The 22,072-nt window shown below is 45.9% G+C and overlaps 1 protein-coding gene across 1 annotated transcript in view; it reads right to left on the minus strand.

Moving 5' to 3' along the window:
- Positions 1 to 7,362: 7,362 nt before the first annotated feature.
- Positions 7,363 to 22,072, minus strand: part of LOC135551392 (cAMP-dependent protein kinase inhibitor alpha-like) — a 34,467-nt gene continuing 19,757 nt past the window's right edge. The window contains exons 2-3 of the mRNA XM_064982611.1: positions 10,196 to 10,372; positions 7,363 to 9,999 (exon numbers count right to left, since the gene is read on the minus strand). Coding sequence (XP_064838683.1) covers positions 9,917 to 9,999; positions 10,196 to 10,340 — 228 coding nt within the window. The 5' untranslated portion in view covers positions 10,341 to 10,372 and the 3' untranslated portion in view covers positions 7,363 to 9,916. The remainder of the gene's footprint in view (positions 10,000 to 10,195; positions 10,373 to 22,072) is intronic.

Genomic DNA, 22,072 nt, shown 5'->3' on the forward strand with positions numbered 1-22,072 from the left:
AGCGGTACCGGAGCGGTACTGGAACAAGCGGTACCGGAGCGGTACTGGAACAAGCGGTACCGGAGCGGTACTGGAGCGGTACTGGAGCAAGCGGTACCGGAGCGGTACTGGAGCAAGCGGTACAGGAGCGGTACCGGAGCGGTACTGGAGCAAGCGGTACCGGAGCGGTACCGGAGCAAGCGGTACCGGAGCAAGCGGTACCAGAGCAAGCGGTACCGGAGCAAGCAGTACAGGAGCGGTACTGGAGCAAGCGGTACCGGAGCGGTACTGGAGCAACGGTACCGGAGCAAGCAGTACTGGAGCGGTACTGGAGCAAGCAGTACCGGAGCGGTACTGGAGCAAGCGGTACCGGAGCAAGCTGAACAGGAGCGGTACTGGAGCAAGCGGTACAGGAGCGATACTGGAGCAAGCGGTACCGGAGCAGTACTGGAGCAACGGTACCGGAGCAAGCGGTACCGGAGCGGTACTGGAACAAGCGGTACCTGAGTGGTACTGGAGCAACGGTACCGGAGCAAGCGGTACCGGAGCGGTACTGGAGCAAGCGGTACCGGAGCGGTACTGGAGCAAGCGGTACCGGAGCAAGCGGTACCGGAGCAAGCGGTACAGGAGCGGTACCGGAGCAAGCGGTACCGGAGTGGTACTGGAGCAAGCGGTACCGGAGCAAGCGGTACAGGAGCGGTACCGGAGCAAGCCGTACAGGAGCGGTACTGGAGCAAGCGGTACCGGAGCAAGCGGTACTGAAGCGGTACTGGAGCAAGCGGTACAGGAGCGGTACTGGAGCAAGCGGTACCGGAGCGGTACTGGCTGGAGCAAGCGATACTGGAGCAAGCTGTACCGGAGCGGTACTGGAGCAAGCGGTACCGGAGCAAGCTGTACCGGAGCCGTACTGGAGCAAGCGGTACCGGAGCAAGCGGTACCGGAGCGGTACTGGAGCAAGCGGTACCGGAGTGGTACTGGAGCAAGCGGTACCGGTGCAAGCGGTACAGGAGCGGTACCGGAGCAAGCGGTACAGGAGCGGTACTGGAGCAAGCGGTACCGGAGAGGTACTGGCTGGAGCAAGCGATACTGGAGCAAGCTGTACCGGAGCAGTACTGGAGCAAGCGGTACCGGAGCGGTACTGGAGCAAGCGGTACCGGAGCGGTACTGGAGCAAGCTGGACCGGAGCGGTACTGGAGCAAGCGGTACCGGAGCGGTACTGGAGCAAGCGGTACCGGAGCAAGCGGTACCGGAGCGGTACTGGAGCAAGCGGTACCGGAGCAAGCGGTACAGAAGCAAGCGGTACCGGAGCAAGCGGTACAGGAGCGGTACCGGAGCGGTACTGGAGCAAGCAATACCGGAGAAAGCGGTACCGGTGCGGTACTGGAGCAAGCGGTACCGGAGCGGTACTGGAGCAAGCAATACCGGAGAAAGCGGTACCGGTGCGGTACTGGAGCAAGCGGTACCGGAGCGGTACTGGAGCAAGCAATACCGGAGAAAGCGGTACCGGTGCGGTACTGGAGCAAGCGGTACCGGAGCGGTACTGGAGCAAGCGGTACCGGAGCAGTACTGGAGCAAGCAATACCGGAGAAAGCGGTACCGGTGCGGTACTGGAGCAAGCGGTACAGGAGCGGTACCGGAGCGGTACTGGAGCAAGCAATACCGGAGAAAGCGGTACCGGAGCGGTACTGGAGCAAGCGGTACCGGAGCGGTACTGGAGCAAGCGGTACCGGAGCAAACGGTACCGGTGCGGTACTGGAGCAAGCGGTACCGAAGCATGCCCCCCTCTTTTACACTACTGCTACTCTCTGTTATTATCTCTGCATAGTCACTTTAATAACTCTACCTGCATGTACATATTAACTCTATTAACTCGACACCGGTGCCCCCGCACATTGACTCCACATTGACTCTGTATATAGCCTCCACATTGACTCTGTATATAGCCTCCACATTGACTCTGTATATAGCCTCCACATTGACTCTGTATATAGCCTCCACATTGACTCTGTATATAGCCTCCGCATTGACTCTGTATATAACCTCCACATTGACTCTGTATATAGCCTCCACATTGACTCTGTATATAGCCTCCACGTTGACTCTGTATATAGCCTCCACAATGACTCTGTATATAGCCTCCACGTTGACTCTGTATATAGCCTCCACACTGACTCTGTTTCTAGGCTCCACACTGACTCTAAATATAGCCTCCACATTGACTCTGTATATAGCCTCCACATTTACTCTGTATATAGCCTCCACATTGACTCTGTATATAGCCTCCACATTGACTCTGTATACAGCCTCCACATTGACTCTGTTTATAGCCTCCACATTGACTCTGTATATAGCCTCCACATTGACTCTGTATATAGCCTCCACATTGACTCTGTATATAGCCTCCACATTGACTCTGTATATAGCCTCCACATTGACTCTGTATATAGCCTCCGCATTGACTCTGTATATAACCTCCACATTGACTCTGTATATAGCCTCCACATTGACTCTGTACATAGCCTCCACGTTGACTCTGTATATAGCCTCCACGTTGGCTGTGTATATAGCCTCCACATTGACTCTGTATATAACCTCCACATTGACTCTGTATATAACCTCCACATTGACTCTGTATATAGCCTCCACATTGACTCTGTATATAGCCTCCACGTTGACTCTGTATATAGCCTCCACGTTAATTCTGTATATAGCCTCCACAATGACTCTGTATATAGCCTCCACGTTGACTCTGTATATAGCCTCCACACTGACTCAGTTTCTAGGCTCCACACTGACTCTAAATATAGCCTCCACATTGACTCTGTATATAGCCTCCACATTTACTCTGTATATAGCCTCCACATTGACTCTGTATACAGCCTCCACATTGACTCTGTTTATAGCCTCCACATTGACTCTGTATATAGCCTCCACATTGACTCTGTATATAGCCTCCACATTGACTCTGTATATAGCCTCCACATTGACTCTGTATATAACCTCCACATTGACTCTGTATATAGCCTCCACATTGACTCTGTACATAGCCTCCATGTTGACTCTGTATATAGCCTCCACGTTGGCTGTGTATATAGCCTCCACATTGACTCTGTATATAACCTCCACATTGACTCTGTATACTGCCTCCACATTGACTCTGTATATAGCCTCCACGTTGACTCTGTATATAGCCTCCACATTGACTCTGTATATAACCTCCACATTGACTCTGTATACTGCCTCCACATTGACTCTGTATATAGCCTCCACGTTGACTCTGTATATAGCCTCCACAATGACTCTGTATATAGCCTCCACGTTGACTCTGTATATAGCCTCCACACTGACTCTGTTTCTAGGCTCCACACTGACTCTAAATATAGCCTCCACATTGACTCTGTATATAGCCTCCACATTTACTCTGTATATAGCCTCCACATTGACTCTGTATACAGCCTCCACATTGACTCTGTTTATAGCCTCCACATTGACTCTGTATATAGCCTCCACATTGACTCTGTATATAGCCTCCACATTGACTCTCTATATAGCCTCCACATTGACTCTGTATATAGCCTCCGCATTGACTCTGTATATAACCTCCACATTGACTCTGTATACAGCCTCCACATTGACTCTGTATACTGCCTCCACATTGACTCTGTGTATAGCCTCCACATTGACTCTGTGTATAACCTCCACATTGACTCTATGTATAGCCTCCACATTGACTCTTGGTATAGCCTCCACATTGACTCTGTTTATAGCCTCCACATTGACTCTGTATATAGCCTCCACATTGACTCTGTGTATAGCCTCCACATTGACTCTGTGTATAGCCTCCACATTGACTCTGTGTATAACCTCCACATTGACTCTGTATATAGCCTCCACATTGACTCTGTTTATAGCCCCGCTATTGTTATTTTCTGCTGCTCTTTAATTATCTGTTATCCTTATCTCTTACTTTTTTAGGTATTTTCTTAAAACTGCATTGCTGGTTTAGGGCTTGTAAGTAAGCATTTCACTGTAAGGTACCTGTTGTATTCAGGCGCATGTGACAAATAACATTTGATTTGATTTAATAATTGAATGTATCGATGTAACTTTGATCAAGATGTTGTTATTGGTAGACCCTTTCATTTCATTCATGTCAGAGACAATTCCCAATGTTTTTACTAAGATTTGTGCCAGACATTGATCATTGGCATCTCACGCACAAGGCATGTTAAATATTTGAGCAAATAATGATTTGAGGCCATGTGAAAATAGTCTCTGGAGCCTGACTGCTTACTCCCCCCTGCTTCATAGGCTTTACGTTTCTCCAAGATGACCTGTATTTTGTATTGCTGTGTGAGAGTGAGGCTGTCTGACACAAAGCTTATGTGGAGTGGGCGACACACACACACACACACACACACACACACACACACACACACACACACACACACACACACACACACACACACACACACACACACACACACACACACACACACACACACACACACACACACACACACACACACACACACACACACACACACAGTGTGATGCCAAGCTGACGCTGCCAGTCTCCACCCCATCAGCGGAGGAATGATGTCATTTGTCTGCCTCCTCGGTTCTGTGTGTTTGTGCATGTGTGTGTGTGTGTGTGTGTGTGGATGCGGGCCGTGTTCACAGCCTTGTGATTTGTCTCTGGACAAAGGATGAAGTCACTTTCAAGCATGGCTCTGGTGGAGAAGAGGAGGAGGAAGAGGGGAGGACGGGTGGAGGAGGACGGGGAGGAGGAGGAAGAGAGGGGAGGAGGGGAGCGCAAATAATCAAACCTGCAGATATTTCATGAATGCCTTTTTGATAAGAATACCTTCCCCTGCTGAGCCTCCTTTTCAGGTCAAAAGAAAACACATCCGAACAACAACCTTGTTTTTAGTGGTATGATCCTGTTTTTGACTTGTCTTGTAACCACCCCCCTATTATCTTCCCAGTTGGAATCTTCCAGACACTTGTATGAGAGGATTAGGGCCTACGCATCAGCCATCATTCAGAACTATGTTTTGGTGACGCTCACCCAAGCACAGGATTGGCTGAGGAGTGAGCAACAGTCTCTAATTTGTTTTGAAAAGGGCACCGAACACAAGTCTGACCATTAAACATGGCTGACAGTTACTAGGTGGACTCTATGAGAGGTTACATGGACATCCCATCCACTGGTGTTCTGGTGCATGAAGTGATCAATTGCCTGTGTCTCTAGTATCAACTGTGAATAGTCCTGCTACTGGACTATTCACGTCAAATTCACAAAATGTAACCACAAAGAAACCTCTCGGTCTTCTGCTGCTTCTCTATGTTCCTCTCTCTCTATGTTCCTCTCTCTCTCTCTCTCCTGCTGCTTCCATTTACCTTCTCTATCCTCTCTATGTTCCTCTCTCTCTCCCCCTCTCTCTCTCCCCCACCCTCTCTCTCTCTCTCTCTCTCGTGCTGCTTCCCTTTACCTTCTCTATCCTCTCTATATTCCCCTCTCTCTCTCCCTCTCTCTCTCTCTCTCTCTCTCTCTCTCTCTCTCTCTCTCTCTCTCTCTCTCTCTCTCTCTCTCCTCCTTCCTCCCGAGGCAGTGCTGGGTATGGATGGCACGTTGAGCTACACGTGATAAAGCTGCTCCACTCTACTTTGCTCTGAACAGGCTGGCATACACACTCTCTCTGACCTTCTCATCGTCTCTATGGCCCCAGTGCCAGCCTGATCAACTGTTCTAGATCTCCTTTCTCTCACTCTCTCTCTCTGCCTGTCTGTCTGTGTCTCTCTCCGTCTCCATCTCTCTTAGCCCCTCTGTCTGTCTGAATTCTAGATCATCCTCTCATACAATCTTATCAGACATGCCCTGGTTCTACACCATAGACTTAGGGATGGGAGGGAGGGAGGGGAAAACATGGAGTTTATATCAAATAGTGTTGGAAAGCTTGACTAAAATATGTTAGTTACATTACTTTAATCTGATAGTAATTGAACCACAATACATTTCAGAAAATCCATTAGTCAATTTCCTCAATCTGCCTCTGTATTTGTTTATGGTTTAATCACATCTATTAGTTCCATTACTGCAACTTAATGTAGACAGAGTGCCTTCTCTTCCCTCTTCTCTTGTTGCGTGTAGACTGGCTGACATTTTCTATGATGTCGTCGTTTCGAGTTAGCCCTGGTGTAGTCATAGATTCTTGGACATCTGATAACTGATCAACTCTTATTTTGGAGAAGTGTCAGTGCCCTAATAATCGTACACTTACATGACCATTACATCTCTCCTCTACACAGTATATCTATCATGCTCATTCCTTCCCTTCCTCCCTCAGTCTTGGTACTGATAGTCTCCATCCCAGGCTGCTTATCTTGCCTGCACACACACAACATGTTTATCCCCGGAGTTAAAAAATGGGACAATGCTCTGTTCCACTCTTTACTGCAGAAAGACACAGGCAACTCCTCAAATATGAATGTGTCCCATTGGCTTGGGAGGATCAATACAATACACCGGGGCAAGGCTTCACCCTGGTTACCTAGCAACAAGTTACATGGCAACGGCACAGGCGAGGGACTTAGGTGGTGTGGCAGAGAGAGGAGGAGGAGGACCTAGCTTGGCACTAGCTGTTATTATAGGTGATAGATGGGTGATGTTTTTATTGTTGTCTGTATTTTGTAAGGTTGTGTCTGTGTTCATTGCTGTGTCTGTGTTGGCTGATGTAATCAAAACAGGCAGACAGACAGACATAAAATAGAGGTGTTAGATCCTAGCAGAACATATTCACTTTCTAGACTAGAGCAATCATCAGGACAACACAGGGTGTGTCAGCAACTCAACACTCAGCATCCAACCATTTTCATTGGTTGTGATGAAAATGATGTTCGATGGATTGGGGGCGAACCATGCATGTGCAGTAGTAGTCTAACATGCTCTAGATCTTTGACAGTCAATGAGTTAAGACAGAAAATATTTGTGTTCGATCTGGTTACGCCTATTATTCCAGACAATGTCTCTTTGTGCCCCAGACATAACAAAATAACAAAGAGACTCTCACATCAAGCCGACATGCTGAAGTTTGGATGGTTAGTGAGGAAATGGTTCCCCCTGGTGGACATACAGTACTATATTATATTACATTACACAACCACACAGCATCACTGACAAGCTGCTTGTAATGTCTTTGGAACCAGTTAGGTCCAGTGGGTGTTTTACTAAAATAATGACATTTTCCAACTAGGTATCTAGGTGATCCAATAAACCTTCCAATATGCTCAACAGAATGTTATTCCTGGGTTTGCAGCAGGACTGAAGTTGTAAAACCACCGCTGGCGTCGAAGAAAAACACCCAACACCAATAATCTAGGGAAAGCTTTGTGGATTTATTATGGCATGTTGCCTACCCACCTGACAGAATTGACATGTGGAATTCTGCTAACGTAAATGTACTGCACATACCACCACTGAGAACAGATGACACTACGAGACACACCTCAGATTTTCCCTCTCCATAGAATAAACATTTACCTTGAGTTATCACATGAACGATTCCAGTAATCAGTGCAGTGCATTACGAATTAGAGCCTCAGCTGCTTGCGTTTGAGACAAAACCACACATAGATACCCACAGCCCAAACATTTCATAGAAAGACGATTGATAATACAGAATGTTCAGTCTCTTGTGTTGTATAGTGAATGTTTATTCACTATACGAACATGTACATATAGTAAATAAACTCTTCCATGTGTAATAGCACAATATATACAACAGCAGTGTAATAACTGGTATTATGTACTGTGTTAAATTCACCGTGCATCTGGTCCTCAGTGTTCATAGTCAAACGGTATCAGTCAGTTGCGATCATGCATTTCTAGCTCTATTGTTTTGATGAGTAAGAGATAGAAGTCCTCTCAGACCGGCAGTGTAGTACAGGCACGGACTGGCCATCGGGCAGTTCGGGAAAAATGCCAGATGTTCCATCTTTAGCCAAGTTGTTTTGTCTTAATTGTTGTTGTTTTTTTTTACGCAGAATGACCATTATTTGGCTAACAATAGTGGCCTCCAGGAAAAAAAAGGGCCTGTGTGTTACAAATGCCGGGGCTGATTTATGGTCCCAGTCCGTCCGTTGCTGAGTGGAGCAGAAGGAGGCAGAAAGGATGCTGCCATCTCCAGACGTGATGCAACACTTTGGTGGCGGTGTTGCTTGGTGCTTGCTCCCATGCCCAGACCACAGGCATATGCCGACCACACTGGGAAACATGTGCACAAGCGTTCCATCTCAAGGCCTTGCTGTGGGTGTGGGTGGTATTTGTCTTTGAGCGTATACATCGGTAACATTGCATTAGTAGTGTTCTGGTTAGAAATGTGACATTTCTCTGTGCTGTACACACCTGGTCGGCACGTCTTCTACTAAACAAAAAAAAAATAGGTGTTTACATGTATGTGTCAATGGCCCAAATACTGTTGAACAACACTTCACACAGAGCTATAGAACACAACAAAACAGGTTCCCATGTAAACTGCTACCAGGCACATTTCAGAGGAGTCTGGGAAAACAGAAAGCCTTTTAACGAAAGACAGTCTTGAGCTGAATAGATTAACACAACAGCAGTTGTCACATGCTGTTTTTTTCAACCATGACACCAATGTTACAAGAGTGTATACACCCTTATGTTATTCTAGCCAGTGTGTTTCCATAGCTATTGCGCTGACACTGAGGACTTGTGAAGAGCCGAATTCAACAACCACTGCACAATCCAAACAGCAGCTTTGTGAGAAGGTGTTAAAGTTCACAGTGAGCCATTGTTATGGAAATGCCATCTGAGAAGTACCAGCGGCCTGGCTCCGGCTCCAAGTGAGTGCAGGTCCATTGGAGCCATGGTCCAGTGAGAGACGGGTGCCGGCCCACGTAGATGGAAACAGAGAAAGTCTGAGCCGGGATGAATCCGGGATAGAAATACACCAACAGCAGAGGAGTGTTTTAACAGTACGTGGTTGGCAGTGAGAAACCATTTTAGGTTGATGTCAGGAATGTTTAAAAGACAAGGATTGGATTGTCCAACCTACTCATAACATTAGCATCAGCTTCTAGCTAACCTTTGCAAACAAACACATCAACACTTCAGGTCACAAACACATCAGTCATTGTCTTCATCTCAACCCATTAGCATGATAGCCCCATTGGTTATCATCAAAACCACGTTTATAAACCCTTATCTGCTCTACACACCACGCTGCCATCCGCATTAAAGTCTCAGATTGGAATTCATACTTACATCAAATGTCTGTGTGAAAGAGGAAGCCAGCTGCCCCTTGTTATACAGTTATCCCACTCGCCCCTCGTTCTTCAAACATTTCTAGTTACATTATCCCCTTATATGTTCCAGAACAATCAGAAAGCTCAGAACCCCTAGAGGCCATTAGGATCCGCCCATCTTCCGACCTGTTATAGACGTCAGCAGGACATTTGACATTTTTTTTTTTTCAATTGAGAGTTCTCCGTTTTGCACAGCAGCATATAATCAGCATATGTCCTTTGTTTCTCATGGCAGTGTGTGTGGGAGTAGAGGTGATATGTCCACCCGCACACACACACACACACACACACACACACACACACACACACACACACACACACACACACACACACACACACACACACACACACACACACACCAACGCTCTTCTTAAGTCTTTTCAGATTGTGTGATAGAGACGGTTCTCTGTCCATCCTTCTAACCTTCTCTCCCACCCTTTCTCTGCTCATCACTGTCTGCAGCTCAGCTGCTGTTCAAACGGGCCCGCCACTCCTTCATGGGTCCTTCTGTATCATCCTACCCATCCATTCCTCTCCTACAGTTATCTCATCAGCCTCACAAGGAGGTAAACATTGGGGCTAGTTAGACCCCCACCAGGCAGCCTTATGATCCCTCATTCTCCTCAGAGCTCTCTGGAGGGGGTGGGGCCTCCTCCGCCATGGGAGACTGGGCTTCTCCCTGAACATCTAGACACAGAGAGACAGACACATAGGACTGCAGTTAGTTATCATTTCTCACCTCATTTTATATTCATTTAACCAGGAAAGACCCGTGGGGTTAAAAGGCTCTAAGCGAAGACAGCCTGGAACCTGGCCTCGAGACAGTGGTTGTGTGGTGGAGCTTCATGGATTTGAGTCAGGCTGTCAGGCTGAGCTAACCCACCTGTGAGGTTGAGCTCGGCCAGTTTGAGTGGAAGGTCAGTGGGGTTGACCCCAGCCGGTGACCCCAGGATGTCAGGTAGGGCGTTCCTTCTCCCCGAGCGACCAGAGGATGCAAAGTCCAGCTTGGGCTCTACCACTTCCGTCATCTCCTCAGGATCAGAGACCCTGCAACTGCTGCCTGGGAGAGGGGGAAGAGAGAGACAGTAAATCAATTATATATTCACACCCAAAAGTTCTACTGCTCAGATCACATGGTCAGGATCAACTCTTTTCTAGTGCCGCTTTTGTCCACTGGAGGGAGTCCTTGTACTATCGTCACAACAGATTTCTCACTTGTTTTTTGCACAGCTAAAGTATTTATTTCTATTTGTGTCAACAACTAAAAACAGATAAAACCTCATAGGCCATTTACTTTGTAATGTTCCACCTCAGAAAGCACAGGGCTGTTTTCATCAGACATCATGCAGTTCAGATGGCCCTGATCCGTTTGCTAGTTTCATCTGGAGCATGGCTGGACACAAGAACACCTTTCTCTCTGTACATACTGGCTGCCTGTGCGTCTGTGTGTCTGTCTGTCTGTCTGTCTTTTGTCATGGTGACTGCTGTAGTTTTGTTTTGCATGCTCTGGGCTACACAAGTGACAGGCAGAATTACATCCCATGTCTCACACTCTTATAGCACACAAGACACACCTGGGTTGGGCTCAATTCAGAATTGACTCCCATTCAACTCATGAGTTGAAATTCAAATTAAATTGGCCACATCCCACAGGATGCAGAATTTGAATATGAGTGGCCGGATGAATTATTTAATTCAGTGAAATTCAAATAAATTACACTCTGTCACATATACTCCCTCTCCGGCCTCTAGGTCATCAGGCTGCTGATTATCCCACACACCTGTCACCATCGTCTCGCGCAGCTGTGACTCATGACACTTACCTGGACTCCATCACCTCCTTGATTATCTTCCCTACATCTGTCACTCCCCTTGGTTCTAACCTCAGGTGTTATTGACTCTGTTTTCATGTTGGTGCCTTGTTTATGTTTCATGTTCATTGTATTTTATTTCTTAAAAACACCCACTCCCTGAATTTGCTTCCTGACACACACACACACACACACACACACACACACACACACACACACACACACACACACACACACACACACACACACACTATTTTAACCTTAGAATAACTAATTATATTTTCACCAACCATTTAATTCGTTTGGCTTCTTTTTGAAGGCCTAAGGGTCAACTTCAAGACTAAACTAATGGGAAATTTAGTATTTTCCTCATATTGAACAAAATGTAAGTGATTCATGAAATATAATAACGTAGAATATTCGCATACAGGTTTTGTTTTCCTTGATCATTTATTTTAACAGTTTGACCTGAAAATCAACTGATCGAGGCATCGAGTCATTCAGTTAATGTTTGACTGAACGTTAGAATGAGCCAAACAAGTGATCTAAGCGACTTTGAGCATGGTATGGTATGGTATGGTATGGCATGGCATGGCATGGTATGGCATGGTATGATCGTCGGTGCCAGGTGCGCCAGTTCCAGTATCTAGGGTTGATTGAGAATGGTTTGACAAACAAAAACTTCCAGTCGGCGGCAGACCTGTGGATGAAAACAGCTCCTTGATGAGAGGTCAAAGGAGAATGGCAAAAAATCGTGCAAGCTAACAGGTGGGCCACAAACATGTATTTCCACAAACACTGTATTTCAGCCCTGCCACAAAAGGACCAGCTGACATCATGTAAGTGATTCTCTTGTTAACACAGGTGTAAATGTTGACGAGGTCCAGGCTGGAGGTCACTCTGTCATGCTGACTGAGTTCAAATAACAGACTGGAAGCTTCAAAAGGAGGGTGGTGCTTGGAATCATTGTTCTTCCTCTGTCAACCATGGTTACCTGCAAGGAAACACGTGCCGTCATCATTGATTTGCACAAAAAGAGCTTCACAGGGAAGGATATTGTTGCCAGTAAGATTGCACCTAAATCAACCATTTCTAGGATCATCAAGAACTTCAAGGAGAGCGGTTCAATTGTTGTGAAGAAGGCTCCAGGGCGCCCAAGAAAGTCCAGCAAGCGCCAGGGCCATCTCCTAAAGTTGATTCAGCTGCGGGATTGGGGCACCACCATTACAGAGCTTGCTTAGGAATGTCAGCAGGCACGTGTGAGCGCACCTGCACGCACAGTGAGGCAAAGACTTTTGGAGGATGGCCTGGTGTCAAGAAGGGCAGCAAAGAAGCCACTTATCTCCAGGAAAAACATCAGGGACATACTGATATTCTGCAAAAGGTACAGGGATTGGACTGCTGAGGACTGGGGTAAAGTCTTTCTCTGATGAATCCCCTTTCTGATTGTTTGGGGCATCTGGAAAAAAGCTTGTTCGGAGAAGAAAAGGTGAGACCTACCATCAGTCCTGTGTCATGCCAACAGTAAAGCATCCTGAGACCATTCATGTGTGGTGTTGCTTCTCAGCCTAGGGAGTGGGCTCACTCACAATTTTGCCAAAGAACACATCCATGAATAAAGAATGGTACCAACACATCCTCAGAGCGCAACTTCTCCCAACCATCCAGGAACAGTTTGGTGACGAACAATGCCTTTTCCAGCATGATGGAGCACCTTGTCATAAGGCAAAAGTGATAACTAAGTGGCTCGGGGAACATAACATCGATATTTTGGGTCCATGGCCAGGAAACTCTCCAGACCTTAATCCCATTGAGAACTTGTGGTCAATCCTCAAGAGGAGGGTGGACAAACAAAAACCCACAAATTCTGACAAACTCCAAGCCTTGATTATGAAAGAATGGGCTGCCATCAGTCAGGATGTGGCCCAGAAGTTAATTGACAGCATGCCAGTGCGGATTGCAGAGGTCCTGAAAAAGAAGGGTTAACACTGCAAATATTGACTCTTTGCATCAACTTCATGTAATTGTCAATAAACGCCGTTGACACTTATGAAATGCTTGTAATTATATTTCAGTATTCCATAGTAGCATCTGACAAAGATATCTAAAGACACTGAAGCAGCAAACTTTGTGGATATTAATATGTGTCATTCTCAAAACTTTTGGCCACGGCTGTAGACTACACCTAATATAGAATAGCGGCATTTTAATTTCATTGAATTTCACTGAATTCAATTTCCTTTCATCCAAATTTTGTAGCCTGTTTACTACTACAAAGTTAAATTAAAATTCAAGAATTTAATTTATGAGGCATTCTCAATTAAATTCTGAATTGAGCCCAACCCTGACACACACACGAAAAACAGCACAATGTGCACATTCATTTCTACACACATTTCCAACAAATATATGCACACACAAATGCACACATCGAGCTGCTGTTTCTATGGCAACGGATGAAAAAACACCTCTGGTAAGCAAACATGAGTCCAAACGACCCATTCCCTCTTCTATCTCTCCCTCTATGTCTCTGCCAGTATTCAGTTCTCTTGAAATAACCCACTGCCTTTAGTAGAATCCCAGTCTCTGTCTCAACAACCATATTGAGGGGCCACACACACACCTCTCTTCCATATCACCGGTCACATGTTGACTGGTGTCAGGTAAACACTGCCATAGGGTGGGAGGATTGGTAAGTCCTCATACCATGTCAACATAACGACACAGCAGTTATGATTGTTCTGACGTGGGTAAGGAGACGTGTGCATGCACAAGACGGCCCTTTGTCAACAGTTGTTATCGCTCTCACTTCACACTGCTTGCCTTCTATCTTTCTCTCTCCCTGCTCCTCCACTTGTAGATCACTCCCACTCATCCTGTCTTTGTCTACCTACACAATTGTATTTAACCTTGATTTAACTAGGCTAGTCAGTTAAGAATTTGTTCTTATTTACAATGACGGCCATTATCTCATGTTGAATCTCTCCCTCTTGTACTCAACCCCTGTAACGCAGCGTGGTAAGTGTTCATACTCTTATTTCAACTGAACACTAAATAACAAAAATCACAAAGAGAATGAACGGAAACCGGACCAGTCCTGTCAGGTGCAGAAACACAAAACAGAAAATAACTACCCACAAAAACCCTGTGGGAAAAAGCTACCTAAGTATGGTTCCCGGTCAGAGACAACGATAGACAGCTGTCCCTGATTGAGAACCATACCCGGCCAAAACAAAGAAATAGAAAAAGGAACATAGAATACCCACCCAAATCACACCCTGACCAAACCAAAATAGAGACATAAAAAGCTCTAAGGTCAGGGCGTGACAGTACCCCCCCCCCCCCCCCCAAAGGTGCGGTGAGGGACGTAGACCCCGCTCCACCACTGGCTTGGCCCCGCTACACCACCCCTGGCTTGGCCCACTTAGGAGGCGCCTCTAGAGCGGGGACCCTCATCGCTGACCCCGGACTGGGGGCGCTCGTAGAGAGCCCCGGACCGAAGGGCCCCTCTGGACGCTCCGGACCGAAGGGCGCCTCTGGAGGGTCCGGACTGGAGGGCGTCGCTGGAAGCTTCTGACTGTAGGGCAACACTGGAGGCTCCGGACTGGAGGGCGACTCTGGAGGGAGGAGACGCAGAGACAGCCTGGTGCGTGGGGAGACCTACAGGAGGCCTGGTGCATGGAGGAGGCACCGGATGAACCGGGCTGTGGGGGAGCACTGGAGCTCTGGTGCGCAGCCTAGGCACCACTCCTCCAGGCAGAATGCCCACTTTAGCCCGGACCCTCCAGAGTGCAGGCACAGGTCGAACCGGGCTGTGGGGGAGCACTGGAGATCTGGTGCTTAACACTCGCACCTCTCCATTAGGCTCAATGCCCACTTTCGCCCGGCATGGGCGGAGCGCAGGCATAGGGCGACACTGAACCCTCCCAGCGCCCCGGAGACACAGTACGCGGAGCCGGCGCAGGATACCCTGGGCCGAAACGGCGCACCGGAGACCAAACGCGCTGAGCTGGCACAATCCGCCCTGGCTGCATGCCCACTCTCGCATGGCATTTGCGAGGGGCTGGCTTATAGCGCTCCGTGATATGAGCGTGCACTGGAGACACCGTGCGCTTCACCGCATAGTTGGGGAGTTGGCTCAGGTCTATCGCCTGACTCCGCCAAAAGATTTTTGGGGGAGGCACACGGGGAGATTGGCGGATTCAGGCTGCCTCTCGTACCTGCTGCACTGCCTTGCCTCATATCGCCACCTCTCTGCTTTAGCTGCCTCTAGTTCTTCCTTCGGGCGTCGATATTCCCCAGCCTATCTCCTCCCAAGTCCAGGAGTCCTGAACCCCCTGCTCATTGTTACCACGCTGCTTGGTCCGTTTGTGGTGGGTAGTTCTGTAACGATCATCTGTTGAAGAAGGTGTGGACCAAAGCGCAGCTTGGTAAGTGTTCATACTCTTATTTCAACTGAACACTAAATAACAAAGAGAATGAACGAAAACCGAAACAGTCCTGTCAGGTGTAGAAACACAAAACAGAAAATAACGACCTACAAAAACCCTGTGGGAAAAAGCTACCTCAGTATGGTTTCCAATCAGAAACAACGATAGACAGCTGTCCCTGATTGAGAACCATATCCGGACAAAACATAGAAATACAAAAACATAGAAAAAGGAACATAGAATGCCCACCCAAATCACACCATGACCAAACCAAAATAGAGACATAAAAAGCTCTAAGGTCAGAGCGTAACAACCCCGGCCTATTTCATAACAAAAATAACAATAATTAGTTCCATATGGAGTTTTTCTTCAACTGAAATTGCTTTACATTCAATAGGATACTAGATAACTCAAACCAGGCACTTCAGTAGGGTACTACAACACATCACATTCCCAGGCTGTTCAATTGGCACCCACTACAGAGAGACAGTAGGGGGTCGATGTGAATGTGTGTCTATATGGTGTGTGTGTGTGTTAAGCTCTGTCCTCTGTCTCCAGCATGTTAAGAGTGTGTGTAGGTGTCCAGGGAGGCAGGACAATTTCTTCCTCTTAGGCCTCCGCATGTTACAGCTGCTCTTTGTGTGGCCCTTCGAGCCTCCAGAAGGAGGGAGGACAAGCTGCAATTAGCATTGACATGTCTACAGCTGCCTTCATGGCTGTGTTGATTTCAGGAGAGGCCTGTCTCGGTCTGCCTGCTGAACACATTATAGGCAGGAGACAACAGACCAGACCAGACAGACAGACAGGACAGACTGCTCTCCAGCGATGTTTATGTTATCCAGAGCTGGCTGGCAGACAGACAGGAAATAGGTCTGTTCTGCAGAGATGGCTGTCTTAGCCAGAGATGGCTGTCTTAGCCAGAGATGGCTGTCTTAGCCAGAGATGGCTGTCTTAGCCAGAGATGGCTGTCTTAGCCAGAGATGGCTGTCTTAGCCAGAGATGGCTGTCTTAGCCAGAGATGGTTGTCTTAGCCAGAGATGGTTGTCTTAGCCAGAGATGGCTGTCTTAGCCAGAGATGGTTGTCTTAGCCAGAGATGGTTGTCTTAGCCAGAGATGGTTGTCTTAGCCAGAGATGGCTGTCTTAGCCAGAGATGGCTGCTTCAGATGTGTGTCAGACCAAAATCTAGGGCAATCAATGCAATCAATGACAGTTGAAAAGGAATATCTATTGTTACTGTATACATTAGGAATATATTTTTTTTTCTCCTAACCTATTCTAACCATAGATCACTTTTGCACCAAACCTGACTAATGCACAACATCTGCAGTGGAGGCTTAGGATAATGACCCCACTAGGTCTTGGTTGGGAAGGATCATTCTGTATAGAAATGGTGACCTATAGAATACATAGGCTTGTTTCATCAGACAACCTCTGTGGTGTGTACTGTGTATTAGACACAATACTAATGCCAGGTAATATAAAAGCCCTCGATCGAATGACAAGTAGGTCAAGGGTTGTTTACAATAGGCTTCTGACAGGGAATGTCTTCAAAGACCAGGATACACTAACACTAGAATTAAAGGAATAAATCATAAATTGTGAAAAATAATCACAGGGACTTTAACTAACTGCATTTCCCTCTATAATCAAGTTCAAAATATTTATTTTGAAACATGATCGCTATCCAACAGCTTTGTTAAATTACCACACAGATAAAATGGTTCCTTGTAGACACTTTCTACTTGCTTTAATGACCCTGTCATTCACATGCTTTCTTTATTTACCTGGTTAATATCCTGGAGAAAAATCATTCAGGATCTATCATCAGATCTCCTGAGCTTCAACACCCTTCATTGAGACACTCAGTCACAAGTCATTTTGAGTCACAAAATAGAACCTAAAATGAACGTCAATGGCAGAGCTTTGGGTTACATGCATTTCTGGTCCGAGAGAGACTGAAAGATTACCTATTCAATATGGGACCTTAGTGACTGAATGTAAAAGGCTCTGGATGAGAGTCAGTGTACCGTTTTAAATGCAAATGCAAGGGCTTTGTATATGGGAGGTCAGTGCGCTTTCCAGCAGAGTGTCTTTCCAGCACCATGGACAGAGATATAGAGATGTGGCCTGGGCAGCTGCTAGTCAGTCAGCCAGAGTGTGTCCTATGCATTCAGTCAGTCGGACAGTCTCATGCATATAGTCAGACAGCCAGTCAGTCACTAAGCCAGCCAGTCAGCCAGCCAGCCAGCGTCCCATGCATACAAGTTCTACAGGGCCTGGTCAGTCTGTTTCAATCCAACACTTGGAGTGTGTGAGAAAGAGAGAGAGAATGAAAGAGAGAGAGGGAGAGATAGAAAGAAAGAGAGCGATAGAGAGAGAGAGTAGTGCTGGTAAGGTCACGATCCGAGCAGAAACCTAGCTCTAGACCCAACACCAGAGCAACGTGTAAATGAGATGAGGGAGGAAACCTCACCTCCACGTAGAGGTGTGGAGACAGGAGGTATTTTCAGCATCTCACCTCAGTAAAATACAATTTTCAGTTTCTTACCTCACTTTTTTTCTATCAGTCCTCTATCAGTTTTTTATTAGTCATTCAGTACTCACCCTTTTTACTTTCCCATTGTTTTGCGCTTTAGTCAGTTTTCTTGTCTCTTAAACTCTCTTTATTACCACCAAGGTACAACGCATAAATACAAATAATTTGAAAACTGCAAATTGACCGCAAGAACCCCAAACAGATATATTTGATTAAAACAATAATTTCAAACCTTGCTTACATTTGTATACGATCACATACATTACCAGTCAAAGGTTTGGACACACCTACTCATTCAAGGGTTTTTCTTTATTTGTACTATTTTCTACATTGTAGAATAATAGTGAAGACATAAAAACTATGAAATAACATATGGAATCATGTAGTAACCAACAAAGTGTTAACCTTTTGCGTGTAGGGGGCAGTATTTTTGTTTTTGGCTAAAAAAAAACGTACCCATTTGAAACTGCCTATTTCTCAGCCCCAGAAACTAGAATATGCATATAATTTAATTTATCAGTTTAGGATAGAAAACACTCTAAAGTTTCCAAAACTGTAAAAATATTGTCTGAGTATAACAGAACTGATATTGCAGGCGAAAACCTGAGGAAAATCCAATCAGGAAGTGCCTCTTATTTTGAAACCTCTGTTCCTATGCATGCCTATCCTCCATTTAAAGGGATTACAACCAGATTCCTTTTCTATGGCTTCCCTAATGTGTCAGTCTTTAGACATAGTTTCAGGCTTTTATTTTGAAAAATGAGCGTGAAAGATCACATTGCATAAGTGGATAGGTGGGGGCTCTCAGAGTGAGTTTTGCGCTACAGAGTAAAGCGGCCATTGTTTTTGAAAAACCTACACACCCGGTTAATACATTATCGAATAAATATTTTAAAAACAACCTGAGGATTGATTATAAAAAACGTTTGACATGTTTCTGTGGACATTATGGATATTATATGGAATATACGTCTGCGTTGTCGTGACCGCTCTTTCCTGTGGATTTCTGAACATAACGCAACAAACAAACGGAGGTATTTTGGGTATAAAAATAATCTTTATGGAACAAAAGGAACATTTGTTGTGTAACTGGGAGTCTCGTGTGTGAAAACATCCAAAGATCAAAAGTAAACAATGAATTTGATTGCTTTTCTGATTTTCATGACCTAGCTACTTAATGCTTAGTTCACATAATGTTATGCTATGATATCGATAAACTTACACAAACGCTTGGATTGCTTTCGCTGTAAAGCATAATTTCAAAATCTGAGAAGACAGGTGGATTAACAAAAGGCTAAGCTGTGTTTTGCCATATTGCACTTGTGATTTCATGAATATAAATATGTTTTTGTAATATTGACTGTGGCGCTATGCTAAAATGATCCCGCTAACGGGATGGGTAGGGTCAAGAAGTTAAACAAATCAAAATATATTTTCTATTTGAGACTTTTCAAAGTAGGCACTCTTTTCCTTGATGACAGCGTTGCACACTCTTGGCATTCTCTCAACCAACTTCACGAGGTAGTCACCTGGAATGCATATCAATTAACAGGTGTGCCTTGTTAAAAGTTCATTTGTGGAATTTATTTCCTTTTTAAGGTAGTAGGGGTGGTATACAGAAGATAGCCTTATTTGGTAAAATATCAAGTCAAGAACAGCTCAAATAAGCAAAGAGAAAAATAACACTCCATCATTACCTTAAGACATGAAGGTCAGTCAATGCGGAAAATTTCAAGAACTTTGAAAGTTTCTTCAAGTGCAGTCACAAAAACCATCAAGCGCTATGATGAAACTGGCTCTCATGAGGACCGCCACAGGAAAGAAAGACCCAGAGTTACCTCTGCTGCAGAGGATAAGTTAATTAGAGTTACCAGCCTCAGAGATTGCAGTCCAAATAAATGCTTCACAGAGTTCAAGTAACAGATACATCGCAACATCAACTGTTCACTGACTCAACTCCAGCCACTTTAATAATGGGAATTGATGGGAAATTATGTAAATATATCACTAGCCACTTTAAACAATGCTACCTTATATAATGTTACTTACCCTACATTATTCATCTCATATGCATACGTATATACTGTACTCTATATCATCGACTGCATCCTTATGTAATACATGTATCACTATCCACTTTAACTATGCCACTTTGTTTACATACTCATCTTATATGTATATACTGTACTCGATACCATCTACTGTATCTTGCCTATGCTGCTCTGTACCATCACTCATTCATATATCCTTATGTACATATTCTATATCCCCTTACACTGTGTATAAGACAGTAGTTTAGGAATTGTTAGTTAGATTACTTGTTGGTTATTACTGCATTGTCGGAACTAGAAGCACAAGCATTTCGCTACACTCGCATTAACATCTGCTAACCATGTGTATGTGACAAATAAAATTTGATTTGATTTGTTCAGAGGAAACTGCATGAATCGGGCCTTCAAGCTCGAATTCTGCAAATAAACCACTACTAAAGTACACCAATAAGAAGAAGAGACTTGCTTGGGCCAAGTAACACGAGCAATGGACTTTCGACCGGTGGAAATCTGTCCTTTGGTCTAATGAGTCCAAATGTGATATTTTTGGTTCAAACGTTGTGTCTTTGTGAGATGCAAAGTAGGTGAACGGATGGTCTCCGCATGTGTGGTTCCCACCATGAATTATGGAGAAGGAGGTGTGGTGTGGGGGTGCTTTGCTGGTGACGCTGTCAGAGATTTATTTAGAATTCAAGGCACACTTAACCAGCATGGCAACACTGTCACACCCTGATCTGTTTCACCTGTTTTGTGCTGGTCTCCCCTCCCCACCAGGTGTCTCGCATTTTCCCCATTATCCCGTGTACTTATAACTGCGTTTTCTGTTGGTCTGTTGCCAGTTCGTCTTGTCTTGCCAAGTCTTACCAGCGTGTTTTCCCATATCTCTAGTTTCTGTTTTCTAGACTTCCAGGTTCTGACCATTCTGCCTGCCCTGACCCTGCCTGCCGTTCTGTCCCTGATTGACGCAGCCTTGGATTATTGACATCTGCCTGCCCTTGACCTACCATTTTCCTGCCCCCTGTTTTGTAATAAACATCTCAGTTTCGAACTGTCTCCATCTGGGTCTTATCCTGAGTCTTGTTAGTACGAACTGGCCATGACTGACCCAGCAGACTCGGACCAGCGCCGCAACGTCTCCTTCAGTGGAGCCACCATTGGAAGACACAAGGAGTGACTTCAAAATCTTATGGAAGGATTCCAGACCTTGGCGGATGCAATACATTGAGGAAGCAATACCATGGATTGTCTACTAGGCAGTCAGCCACAACAGTAACCTCCCAGCCTCTCAGTAACCCCACTGTCAGCAGCGCTTCTCCCCAGCCGATCCCGGCCACCCAAGTACCCCGCTTACCTCCTCCGGAGCGCTATACTGGAGATTCAGGTACCTATCGGGCGTTTCTCTTCCAGGAGCTCCCTGATCTTTGAGCTGCAGTCCTCTTCTTTTCCCTCGAACCGCTCGAAGATAGCGTACCATATAACGCTGATGTCTGGGAGTGCTCTCTCCTGGGCTATGGCGGTGTGAGAGGAACAATCCAGTGTGTGCTTCAGTCTGTTCATGGAGGAACATCTCTCCATTGTCCGTGAGAGAGGCTGCTCAGAAGCTAATCCTATTATGTCAAGACTCCCGTAGTTTGGCAGACTATGTGGCCGATTTCCACACATTGGCCGTCGAGAGTGCCTGGAACCCGGAATCCCTGTTCGAAACGTTCCTTCATGGATTATCGGGGGAGGTTAAAGACGAGCTCGGGAGCTGCCCATGGATCTCGACTCTCTCATCGCCTTGACCATATGGATCGTTTTAGTGACTACAGGAACGTAGGAGGGAGAGGAGGTCTGTTCCCAGTCATACTCTCTCGTCCAAGGATCCCACTTCGCCGCCGAGGAATCCCGGAAGTCCCCGGCATCTACATTACCGAGAGAATCCGAGGTTA

This window comes from Oncorhynchus masou, chromosome 13 (genome assembly GCF_036934945.1).
Source record: "Oncorhynchus masou masou isolate Uvic2021 chromosome 13, UVic_Omas_1.1, whole genome shotgun sequence".
In the NCBI taxonomy this organism is placed as follows: Eukaryota; Metazoa; Chordata; class Actinopteri; order Salmoniformes; family Salmonidae; genus Oncorhynchus; species Oncorhynchus masou.